This window comes from Anolis carolinensis, chromosome 1 (genome assembly GCF_035594765.1).
Source record: "Anolis carolinensis isolate JA03-04 chromosome 1, rAnoCar3.1.pri, whole genome shotgun sequence".
Lineage (NCBI taxonomy): Eukaryota > Metazoa > Chordata > Lepidosauria > Squamata > Dactyloidae > Anolis > Anolis carolinensis.
The window spans coordinates 176,639,014-176,651,497 of NC_085841.1; the positions used below are offsets into that span (position 1 = coordinate 176,639,014).

The 12,484-nt window shown below is 38.2% G+C and overlaps 1 protein-coding gene across 7 annotated transcripts in view; it reads right to left on the reverse strand.

The window, feature by feature from the left end:
• Positions 1 to 12,484, reverse strand: part of agap1 (ArfGAP with GTPase domain, ankyrin repeat and PH domain 1) — a 396,335-nt gene that overhangs the window by 319,173 nt on the left and 64,678 nt on the right. For 3 of the 7 annotated variants that reach the window (XM_062959932.1, XM_062959898.1, XM_062959915.1), the window contains exons 2-4: positions 8,044 to 8,102; positions 3,194 to 3,281; positions 2,386 to 2,397 (exon numbers count right to left, since the gene is read on the reverse strand). The exons of 1 other annotated variant lie outside the window; for it this stretch is intronic. In XM_062959932.1, coding sequence (XP_062816002.1) covers positions 2,386 to 2,397; positions 3,194 to 3,281; positions 8,044 to 8,102 — 159 coding nt within the window. The remainder of the gene's footprint in view (positions 1 to 2,385; positions 2,398 to 3,193; positions 3,282 to 8,043; positions 8,103 to 12,484) is intronic. 3 more of the 7 variants (XM_062959942.1, XM_062959953.1, XM_062959906.1) reach the window with 1 other exon arrangement.

The window sequence follows — 12,484 nt, forward strand, 5'->3', positions numbered from 1 at the left end:
GAAAATGAGATAGAAAATGTGACAATAAATATAATAAATATAAGTTTCCTCTCTGGATTTCAGACCTGTTTTTAGATTAATAAAGGAACACATTGTGATAGCACACACTTCCTCAATTAATTTTCTTACGTTGGGGCAACCCTTCTCCAAGGCCCATTCCAGGTTATCCTCAGAGAAGTATGGTGATAATGAAAAGAGAGAAGTATGCGTAGTTGAGATCCAAGAAATCCCCTACTATCAGACAGAGGCTATACACTAAACAATGCAGACTTTATTTGCAATGCTTCTGCAATGGTATTAGGCTGTTTTGCCCTAATCAGGTCCTCTATTACAAGTATAATAGAAGAGTGGAGCATAGTTAGTTGTCCTTTTTACAACTGTCATGAAAGTACACCTTTGTCCATCTAGCTGCCAAACTGCTCTTCTCTTCAGAACGCTTTAAAGCATCACCAGGTCTGCGTTTGGCTGAACCAAGGAGCAGGCAAACATCAGCTTTGTCCATCACGCACACCTAATACAACATGCTAACTTTTCTTATAGAAATGGGGGCCTATATACAATCAATGTTAATGTAGACTTTGCAGCATGGCTGACTCACAGTACTCCACAACATCTGTTCAAATTTTCTTCTTTTAACAGGAACTGTTATGTTTACTCATATGAAAACCACCTTTTATTAGCACACTATGCTATGATTTTACATAACAGTATTAATTTTTTTGGAGGGTGGAGTATCTATTGCAAAGGAGAACTTGAGGGTGCTGTATACTTGGCTCAGTTTGTACAGAGTATGTACAAACAGCTGCTGGGTTATGAACAAGATAGGTTCTATAAGTTTGTTCTAGTATGTTGAACATATGTTTGCAGTATGTTCTCAAGTCGTTTCTGACACAATAAAAATAGGTTTGCTCTTAAGTTGAATTTGAATGTAAGACAGAAGAGGTACTTTTAAAAGTATAATTCCAGCCATGCACACACACACACACACACACACACACACATATATGCGCTTTGGCTAGCATAGGGAAGGGTTAACACCCATGTGGTGTTTGTTTTGCTTTCTGTGCCCCTCTTCAGAAGATTTCACCTCACTTTCTGTCCCTGTGACAGTTGAATTTTGAAAATTTTGGCTTGTTGTGGGAACAAGGATTGGTAATAAACTTTCAGAGGAGACAACCTTTTCCCACGATAATTCTTGCAGGAGTGAATTTCCCTCCCTAGGAGTAGATATCCTCTCACTTCCTGTTGTCTCACCCCCATTTGTAATTAGGAGTCATATGATTTCAAGTCAGATGATTATAACTCAGGGACTGCTTGTACTGTGCTGGCTTTAGTACTATCGGTTTAATTCCCATTTTCTCCTGCTCATATTTCCCAAAAGCTTTGCATGAATAATAGTGTCTCCCCCACCCGCAAATCTACAGTTCACACATCAATCACTCCCTTAATTCAATGACTTCTGCACACATCGCTTGGGACTTCCGCTTCAAAAGGTAAAACCATGTGACTGCACATATACTGATCTGTCCTTGGATCAATCTGACAAGAAATTATTATTCAGAGTTATCTGTATCTGAACAGTAGCATCTATTTTGCAATTGTTAATGGAGGTCACATTTAAGAGCCTCTAAATTTAACCATTTTACCATCAACACAGGTCTACAATGCAGAAGTTTGGCTGAGGAAACACCTTGAAAGGTGGAAGATGCTACATTCTTCTCTGCACACAACTTTTCATATTAGATGCATTTAGAAGCTAATGCATTTAAACGGTCAAAATGTCATATTTGAGCTTGTTTCTTCTGTGATCCCTCTTCTCTATATATCCACTGATATTCTTTTTCCAATACTATATTTTTATTACTTTTAGCTAAACACAGTTAAATATTTCACATGAGATAAAAGAAAGAACACTATCATGTTTTGCAAGTGATTTAAACTAGCCCCAAATAGTGGCAAGTATTCATCAGTAGTGACTAAAATGAAGACATTCTCTCATCCCATCCCATCCTATTAACAATGTGTACTGACAGAAACTGGAGCAAAATTTGGGGGAGTCCTCTAAGACAGTAAAAAAGATAGGACTGCCATATGAGTCCTGAATAAAAGCCAAATGCCATTTCTGGCTCCCTTAATAACTACTGTTAGCACACAAAGTTAGAGAACACCCAAAGAAGGGTTAATTTAGAACAGATGTTGTTACAGACACATGAAACTACATATGACTACTGCTAAGAGACATCTACGGCATGTGACGACAGTGAGATGTGTTCTTAACTTAAAAAAAAGAAACAAAAATGGTACACAAAACAAGGGGAAACTAGTACAAAAGCTTTGCTTCCTCTCTTCAAAACAAGTGCTGCTATGAAGAGGACATATAGTTACCTGCATCCATATCTGCAAAGAATGGAACAGCCAGTAAGGAAAAGAAGGAACCAGAAATTCAGTGTCTCAGTTGGATTTAAAAGTTCATAAGGAGAACAAATAAAAATAATCAGGATATTAATTTCTGTGAATGTTACCTTAGACTCTACTAGAATTTCATTTTCAAGTCTATATCGTATTCATCTGAATTTGACCACAAAAGCTTTCCAAGTTTATCAATTACACCTCACTTATTTCTATGACTTAACTGTAAAAATTGTAGAATTTTAAATTTTAAGTATAATAATAAAAGGGAGCAAGTCACATGCAAAGTATATTCCACTATGCCATGAGACATCAAGAACCTAATATACAGACACCACAGAATCTGCAATATTTATAGTTTGCTCCAGCTGAGAAGTTGACAAATTCTGTGGTCACATTAGGGACACTGCCAGCATGACTTTTCTTTCACCTCTAAAAAGTCACAAATGATAGATGTGGGGTTTTAGTGGGAGGATAGAGAGAAAAAACAAGATATATTGCTAGTAGCTTTCAGACTTCTATTGGGAAAAACACTATGAAAAAGGCAGCATAATGTCAATTTGTCTTCTTTAAGAAAACGTGCAGATAAACATTTGGTGTGTTTTTTCATACACATTTTTTGTCTAATATGATCTTCTCTGTAATTATATGCTATCATTGCATAACCACTTTCAGACCCAATTTTGGGAGAAAGGCTGGATACACATAAAAATCATAATCATAATAACAGCTGGAGTAGTGGCCTAGGAATAGCATGCTTGGAGTGGCCTATCAGTTGTTTTACCTTCTGGTGATTCCTCTTGGACATATGTCCCAGTCAGATATCGATGTACAAGAGCAGATTTCCCACTAGCTAAATTTCCTACAATTCCCTGTGGAGAGAAAAAATACATATTAATTTTAAAACTCAGGGTTTCATTCATAATTTTTACAACTAAGTGTGCAGCTCAAAATCCAACTTCAAACAGATGTGAATGAGAACATCCAAGGGCATGTGCATTACTTATAATGCTAAACTAAGCTCATGCATTCTTAAACCAAATTATGCCCACAAAAGTAAGGTAAACAGAGTATAATCAGACAAACAGACAGGTGCCAAATTAAATTCATAGCTGCTAATTTGAATGCCATCAACATACACCTACAATTCAGACAAAGTTAAATCCATTCATTTAATAAAAGACCAGATGAGCCTTTCTAGATACTTCTTGGAATCACATTCTTGTTCAATTTACATATTAAGTTGTGAGACTCCTTATTTCCCCAACTCCATAAATAGTTGTGCATTTGCTGTACATTTATCAGACACATTTATATAATTCATGTGTTCTTCTAACCATTTTTGCAGTTATGTGCAATTTCAGAACATGCATTTAGTCATGTATTTTTAAACATACACAAGCATAGTTCTGCACTGAAATATCTGAACAAGACCCCCCCCCCAACAAGGCTCGAAAAGCTGAAGGTTTCCAAGGTATGATGTATTGTATTTCACAATCAGCCTTGGAAGATGCATAATAGGCGTTTTTGTTTGGCATGTTAAATCCAACACTTTTTTCTCCATTCCACACTAGATCTCTTTCATAAGAATTTTCCAAAGCTTCAAAAGGTCTAGCTTCATCACAGTTCCTAGCTTCTCTTTGTAAGAACTAAGCCATGAAGGCTGGAAGAACAGAGTTTGGGAAGCATTGCATTAGGGACCAAACTATGCCTCCATGAACAAACTATGGTCTATCTGTTGTGTAACAGTGTATCTGACTGTAATCAGACATTAGTTGTCTGTTCCTCAAAAACCTTCTCATTCACCTAGAGTGAATAAAATCAATGATAAAAGAAATCAGAGAGGCTTCTATTTCAAGTTGAGCCTATAAATGAAAAAGAATGAAAAAGAGTTCTAGTTGCCCCATGGAATTTAATGAAATGTACAGACACATGTAGGCACACTCTTCAATCCCCTTTATCTGGGGGGTTTAGGCATACCAGAACTTCATTCCAAACTAATGCCTATTGCTGCTCTGTGGAGGCCATGGAACAGTAACTGAAGTCCCATTAATGACTCTTCTTCTGTGTGAGGGGCCTAATGAGTCATTAAGCTGTCAACCTTATTCTCTTTTTCATCTATTATTCTACCGACATTGTTATTCGGATTTAAGAGCGAAAATAATTTTTTAAGCCAATGGCTACTCAATGCTTCAGTGAGTTTCCTTCCTTTTGGTTTAACAAGAAAAATGTATGGATTGTTTTTAACTAAGGCAATGGCTTGAAAGCAAAAAGCCTTTTAAAACTACAGACTAAAACTTCTGAATGGGCAAATATATACAAGTCTGAAATTATGAGAGTCACTTTGTAAAACTGGAAGATTGATTGTTTTTGTATATGCTTTGCAATTAAAGTCAAATTTGAAAAGGCAGAAAAATAAACAGACTGATGTGTTATGAGAAAGTGGAGAATGTTTTGACTGGATTGAAATAAAAGAAGCAAAACAGCTGATTGTGTCTCAACATCACTGTTACAGAGGAGCCAGGCAGAGGCAACAGATGGAAGGAGTTAACTCTTTATATAACAAAACTTTGTTAAATAGAAGAAGGTGCAGTAATTCAATGAAGAAAAAGATGGAGCGATTTGGCTAGGGAAGATGTGAAATTGCTGAAAAATTATTTTAAGAAAGATAGTTTGACTGTTACTTTGATTGATGATATGATTACCGGCAAGGATTTGAGGGGTGAAATGGAAGCAGCAAGATTTCAGAAGGAGACAAAAGATAAAGTTAGAGAATCTGATTTGGAATGTGGTGACACAGGGCAGAGCTACACTAACCCATTATCCTGGGGGCAATTCAGTATAGCATATGGCAGACTGGATCCAGAATGATTTGAACAGTGAAGGTGCCCTGGTTCAGAACTAGGTTTTGCACAATTGGATGGCGACTCTTACCATCCCTCCCCATTCTTCTTGTCACAGTGGACATCAAGGGTGACATGACTTCTGCCAGTTGCTCATCACCTGGAGTGGTCAATGCCACTGTATGCGACAAGTGACTGGCAGGCCCAAGTTGCACTGGAGACCACTATGACAGAGAGAACAGGAGGTGAAGGTGAGTGCCATCCCATGTTCCAAGCCACCAGAGCCCAGGGAACACAGGATGGCCATGTAAACGGTTGCAGCTGGTTCCATCTTGGAACTGTCCCAACTGTTGACATGGGCCCAAAGTTGAAGGTTGCCTGAGTTCTGGGGAAGAATTTGGAGCATCTTGTGACTTTGGTTAACATGGAACAAGTCTGCATTACTGTGGCCCTGCCCCATATTACCTCAGAAAAACTCTGCGCATAATTTCACTGCCAGATTGCTGATCTGCAGTTGTTTGCATTAAATGGTCAGTTTTGTTGGACCCATGGTCCCAGGAGGAGGTTACGAGAGGATGATGAAGACTCAGAAAAGATACAGAAAACATGCACAGAGGAAGTGCCAGGAATACTACTGAAGAACGTAAGGAGGAAGAGAATATTAAATTTAGCGGGACGGGGGGAGACACATATTGGAAAGGTTCAGAGACAAAAAAGGGAAAATTTGGTTTGTGTTAAGTCTTTTTGGTAAGGGAAGAGAGAGAAAGAGGCAAAGGGTAAAATGGATATGTGTTGTATGAAAAGAGGTTCAGGTTCTGTTTTCCAGTTCTGCATGGACCCACGAAGGATTATAGAGGGGGGAAAATACAGAGCTATGGCAGGAAACCAAGGGTGAGTTTCAAAGAGGGGAAACTGAGGAAGGCTGAGGATATCAACAGGAATGAAAAGAGATCTATTGCAAATATGTTATTGTCCATTATTTTTATAATTAGAATGAATATGCGTAGCCGAAAGGCGTACACCAGCTCAGTTCTAGGATAAGTCACACAGACATAGCTGGGAGGGGACAGTAACCGCTATCCTGTGTCCATGGGCCACCTGAGCCTGGGAAACAAAGAATGGCAGCAAAAACAATTGCAGTCAGCTCTATTCTAGAACAGGCCCAACTGTTCAGATGGGCCTAAAGTTTAGGGAATATACAAATCCTGGGTTAGAATTTGGACTATCCCAGGCTCATGTTGGGCATGTAATAGAATGTGGGGTTCTAAGGATTGTATTACAGGGGTGTTGTGTGGTTTCCAGACTATATGGCCATGCTCTAGCAGCATTTTCTCTTGATGTTTCGCCTGCATCTGTGACTGGCCCGAAACTACACAATACCCCAGTGATTCCAGCTGTGAAAGCCTTCAACAATGCATTCTATTATATATTGATAACCAATAAAAGCTAATAATATTTAAACTGAAAATGTCAGCAAGCTGGCATCTGAACTATGTTTCCAAAATGCTACAACAAAACTACAAACCTGCAAGACACACAAAGTAACCCATTTCCTTCCATGAATAGATGGCTACTTGTAATTAACTGCCACAGTAGTTATAATTAGCACAATCTTTCAATCTTATATGGAACAACTCAGGGTGTGGTGCAGACATGACAAAGTTGCTTCCTCAGACATCTACTTCTGGAGCCTAACACAATCCTACAATTAGTTCCAAGATTACCAAAAGAAACTGGAGCTGCAACAAAGCTACTAAAACAGCAACAATGTAGTCAAATTTGGTATTTATATACAAGCAGCTGAAATAAGCACATAATTATATTTCAAAAACAGATTATGTCGCAGTTGAAACAACAATTAAAGACACCAATGTGGAAAATGCACAAAAATATACACAGGGCTTCAACAGCATAAATCTAGTCCACTGTCTCAGTATTGTGGGTAGGAGCAAATCATAAGCTTGAAGCTACATTATTGTTAAGCTCAACACAAAAAGTAATGAAAATCTCAACCAGATTAGACCCAGTGAACTAATAGGATTTAACTGTGTATTGACCTGTCATTTAAAAATAGAAGCAAAAAATCTTGGGCTGCATCTACACGGCCGTATAATGCAGTTAAACTGCATTGAACTGGATTATATTAGTCTACACTGCCATATATTCCAGTTCCATTCAGTTAATCTGCATTCTGAAACTGCCTTATATGGCAATGTAGATCCAGCCTCATCAAAAGAATTTCCAGCCAAATTATCTCTGGACCAAAACTTGTTATTTCTTCCTTCATCATATTCTTTAGTCAGCCTTGGAAATGTTATAGAGAAGAACCATTCAAACTAAGAATACTTCAAATCTAATGTTGCAAGTAGACTTGCCAGTCATGACAGATCTGAACACACGAGCAACAATGTCAGGAATTATTTTAAATCCATTTAGTTCCATAATTGTAGGACTGTGCCATCTTCAAGAGCTAGGAAGCCAGAGGCAGCATTAAACTTCAAGGACTGCAACCCACAAGTAAGTGATTAGCTAGATAAGGGCCAAGAGAAGACACTACCATTTTTTCACCCCACAGTCATTCCAAATTCTGCCCAAAATAAGGAATTTTATAATGTGTTCAGAATACATGCATGCAGTTGCCAGCCTCAACAAGACTGCACCTGCGATATTATTGAGCACCATCTGAATGACTGAGGGTGAAAAGGATAATTATGTATCTGAAGGATTATCATGTTTTATCACAGAAGCTAAAAAAATTAAAAGCATATGTGGTCACATAGAGTGTACTTACCACTTTGAGTTCTGGCACGGATCGACTTAGTGTCCATTCCTGGCTATTTACAAAGGCATCTGTAAGATTGAACAATTTTAAATTTAATTTTTTACAATAAAACTCTTGTAAACCATTGTAAGTAAGTTATGAATATCAAAAATTATTCATAACATAGTTTGAAACAACACAAGCAGATTTCCCTTGGCACAGCAAAGGCCTTCTCCTCTCAGGGGACAGAGGGGATGGGTAAAAAGTGTTAGACGAGGAGGAAGAGGAGGAGGAAACTGCTTTTCATCTGTGTAAATTATTACTCATAGGTTATATTGCTTGAATTTTTGAAACTAATTTGACTATATGTTTTTTTGAATGATATGACATAGTATGACAAATAAATGGTCTCCAATCCTATGTCTCTACATTTTATTTTAGCCAGTAATTGCTTTTCTTTTCTATCCCTCCTTCAAGGACCAGAGCTCAGTTCTGAAAATTGATGGTGCTATGTTCTAAATTATTTTCAAATAATATTGATAATCATGTATGGTTTTGCCCATTAATTTGAAATCTTAACATTTTAGTGTAAAGTAACAGTATGAATTACTTGCACCAGATTCAACTAAAAGAAATACTCATTTGCAGGAAGCTCATAGCAAGACATCACTTCATATTGAGTCCTTCAATAGCTCGCAGAGTACTTAAACTGTTTTGCATTAGTACAAAATAAAAAAGTTGTAATTCTACAGCTATTCACAAACCTTTCAACCGGTAACATTTAAAATACTTAACAGAGAAATGGAAATACGTCAGTGTGTTGTCAAAGGCTTTCATGGCCAGGATCACAGGGTTGTTGTATGTTTTCTGGGCTGTATGGCCATGTTCCAGAAGTATTCTCTCTTGACTATATGGGCAAAACGTCAGGAGAGAAAACTTCTGGAACATGGCCATACAGCCCAGAAAACATACAACCTGGAAAAACTTCACATTATAGGGTTTACTCCAATGTTGTTATTTTACAAGAACCAAAATCATACACCAGAATCAGAAATGATCGCTTTTCTACTAAAATTCTCAAAACTACCAGTACATACATATCTACTAACTGCCACTCAACATTAAGACAGAATGGGTTGGATTTAGGCACAAGCAGCTGTGTTGGGGAAAAGTCCTTAAGCAGGGGGACAATGCCAAAGGACAGAAGGTGAAAGAAAATCCCAGGGAAAAAAAACAGTCATTTGTACCAATGGAAAGCAGAACCTAGGACCTGCCCAATTTATCTTCTTCCCTTAAAATATTCATTGTATGGCTATTTAGTCGAATACATATGCTCACTCTTAACCACATTCACATGGTTGTCAAAATGGTTGGCAATGCAGATCCCTACATTTCATAGTTTTGTTTTTTTATTCTTTTAAACTAGTTTACCTTGCAACATATAGCACGGACAGGATCTTTTAAAACCTGGTTGCTTTCCAGTGTATATTGACTTAGCCACACATGAGGGAAAATATTAAGTTTTCAAAAAGAGTATCATTTAACTCGTACAACAAATAAGAAGCCAGTCTTTTTCTAGTCTTTTTGTTGTTGTTTACTGTTCAATTGCTTCCGACTCTTCATGACATCACAGAGCAGCCCAGTTATATCATTGCTGAATATGACATAATCTACTAGGTCACTACTATGCGCCCCCGGTGGTGCAGCGGGATAAACCGCTGAGTTGCTGAACTCACTGACCAAAAGGATGGCAGCTTGAATCCGGGGAGCGGGGTGAGTGTCCACTGTTAACCCCAGCTTCTGCTAACCTAGCTGTTCGAAAACATGCAAATGTGAGTAGGTCAATAGGTACCGCTCCTGTGGGAAAGTAATGGCGCTCCATGCAGTCATGCCAGCCAGTTGGCTTAGAAATGGAGATAAGCACCAACCTCCAGAGTCGGACACAATTAGACTTAATGTCAGAGAAAAACCTTTACCTTTACGATGTCACCATAAAATGCTGTCTCGTATATAAAATGGTAAAATCAAGATCTGCTTTTGAATTTGGGTCAGGGAGGTGGAGGGGACATACAGTAGAGTCTCACTTATCCAACACTTGCTTATCCAACGTTCTGGATTATCCAATGCATTTTTGTAGTCAATGTTTTCAGTACATCGTGATATTTTGGTGCTAAATTCATAAATACAGTAATTACTACATAGCATTACTGCTACTACTTTTTCCGTTGGAGCCTCCGGTGGCGCAATGGGTTAAAGCCTCGTAACTTGAAGGTTGGGTTGCTGACCTGAAAGCTGCCAGGTTTGAATCCCACCCAGGGAGAGTGCGGATGAGCTCTTTCTATCAGCGGCAGCTCCATGCGGGGACATGAGAGAAGCCTCCCACAAGGAAGGTAAAAACATCAAAAACATCCAGGCGTCCCCTGGGCAACGTCCTTGCAGACGGCCAATTCTCTCACTCCAGAAGTGACTCAAGTTGCTCCAGACATGAAAAAAAAATTATGTCAAATTTGTTGTTAAACATGTTTTGGTACTTAATTTGTAAAATCATAACCTAATTTGATGTGTAATAGGCTTTTCCTTAATCCCTCCTTATTATCCAACATATTTGCTTGTCCAACATTCTGCCGGCCCATTTATGTTGGATAAGTGAGACTCTACTGTATTTTCAAGCTGTGGATGGTTGGATACATGGACATGGAGAGTCAACTGTAATGGTAGAATTAGGTCCATCTGTCTTGCTCTTAACCCAGGCTTGGAGCGACTGTTAACTGATGCTATTTCCATCAGTTTTGAGAGTCTCCTTTTTGTTGATTTTTGATGTGAATAATTTAAATAGGTGTATGTGATAGAATTGCCATATCTTGAAATGTAGCATTTAAACAATATTAAGCCTTTAACTCTGCATCCATATACCTAGGGGAGTGGCGGCATATAAGTTTGAATAATAAATAAATAAATAAATAAAATACCTGGGAATAAGTACAATAAGAACAATGGCAACAACGTGTGAATGAACAGGATCATGCATATTTATGAATTTCCTCTCTCACCAAATATTTCAATTCAAATACTCTCAGGTATTAGACAAATCTCTGAGGTATTTACACAGCACATGATACCTCACATGATATACTTAAAGAAGCTAAATCGGGTGCTAATCATTTAAGGGACTGGAAAAATATTCTAACCAAGACTCTTCCAGAAAAATCACTACACTTGCTAACTATCCGTATGGTTCATTACCAGATGGCACATTTAGAACTGAAGTATGTTCTTGGAGAGGCGCAATAAAGGGAACTTCTAGTGATGATTCTTGAAATACAGTATTGATATTCATCCACATATACTTACTTGCTCCTGTGTGTTCCAGGAACAGCTAAGCAAATCACAGGGCTTCTTCCTTCTATGGTCTATTATCCTGTCCAAGCATGATTATGCACAGTTTGGTTTGCGCCAAACAAATAAAACAAAAGAACCCAGAGTTTGTATTAGGTTTGTCTGTTTGGTTTGCTGGAAGAGAACCAAAGACAATCTCCTATTTGGACAACACAATAAACTGACTACAGTATGACCTCTGATTCCATCCGCATGACCAGTGCCCACAGTCTCATTTATCCGTATCTGAAAAAAATATGGCTCTCATGTGCAATTCCATGGTTATGGTTCTGCTGGAAGTCCATGAATTCACTCTGCAAGACCTAGCAATTCCATGAAAGGGTCTTCTCTTTAGACATTTCAGAACCTTCTGTGTGAGTCTATGGCAGTGGTTCTCAACCTGTGGGTCCCCAGGTGTTTTGGCCTACAACTCCCAGAAATCCCAGCCAGTTTACCAAATGTTAGGATTTCTGGGAACTGAAGGTCAAAACAACTTGGGACCCACAGGTTGAGAACCACTGTTCCATGACATGCTTGTGCTGGACATTGTTCTTCACAATAAGGTTTGCTATTACAGTAGTCTCTCACTTATCCAAAATAAACGGGCTGACAAGAACGCTGGATAAGCAAATATGTTGGATAATAAGGAAGGATTAAGGAAAAGCCTACTAAACATCAAATTCGGTTATTATTTTACAAATTATGCACCAAAACATCATGTTTAACAACAAATTTGACAGAAAAAGTAGTTAAATGCGCAATAGTGCTACGTAGTAATTACTGTATTTATGAATTTAGTGCCAAAACATCACAATGTATTGAAAACATTTACTACAAAAACATTGAATACTAAAAGGCAGACTGCGTTGGATAATCCAGAACGTTGGATAAGCGAGTGTTGGGTAAGTGAGACTCTACTGTATCTGCACTTTCACATTTCTACAGTAAGTTCAGGAACATATCCCTTGCAGTCACAGGAGTTATCTGGATTCCCAATACAAGCCCGAGTTCATGTACTCCTTTGGCTTGCCTTGTCATCTGAATTGCGCATAGTTGCCTATGTTTAGATGCCTTTTATACAAGAATAATTCTCTGA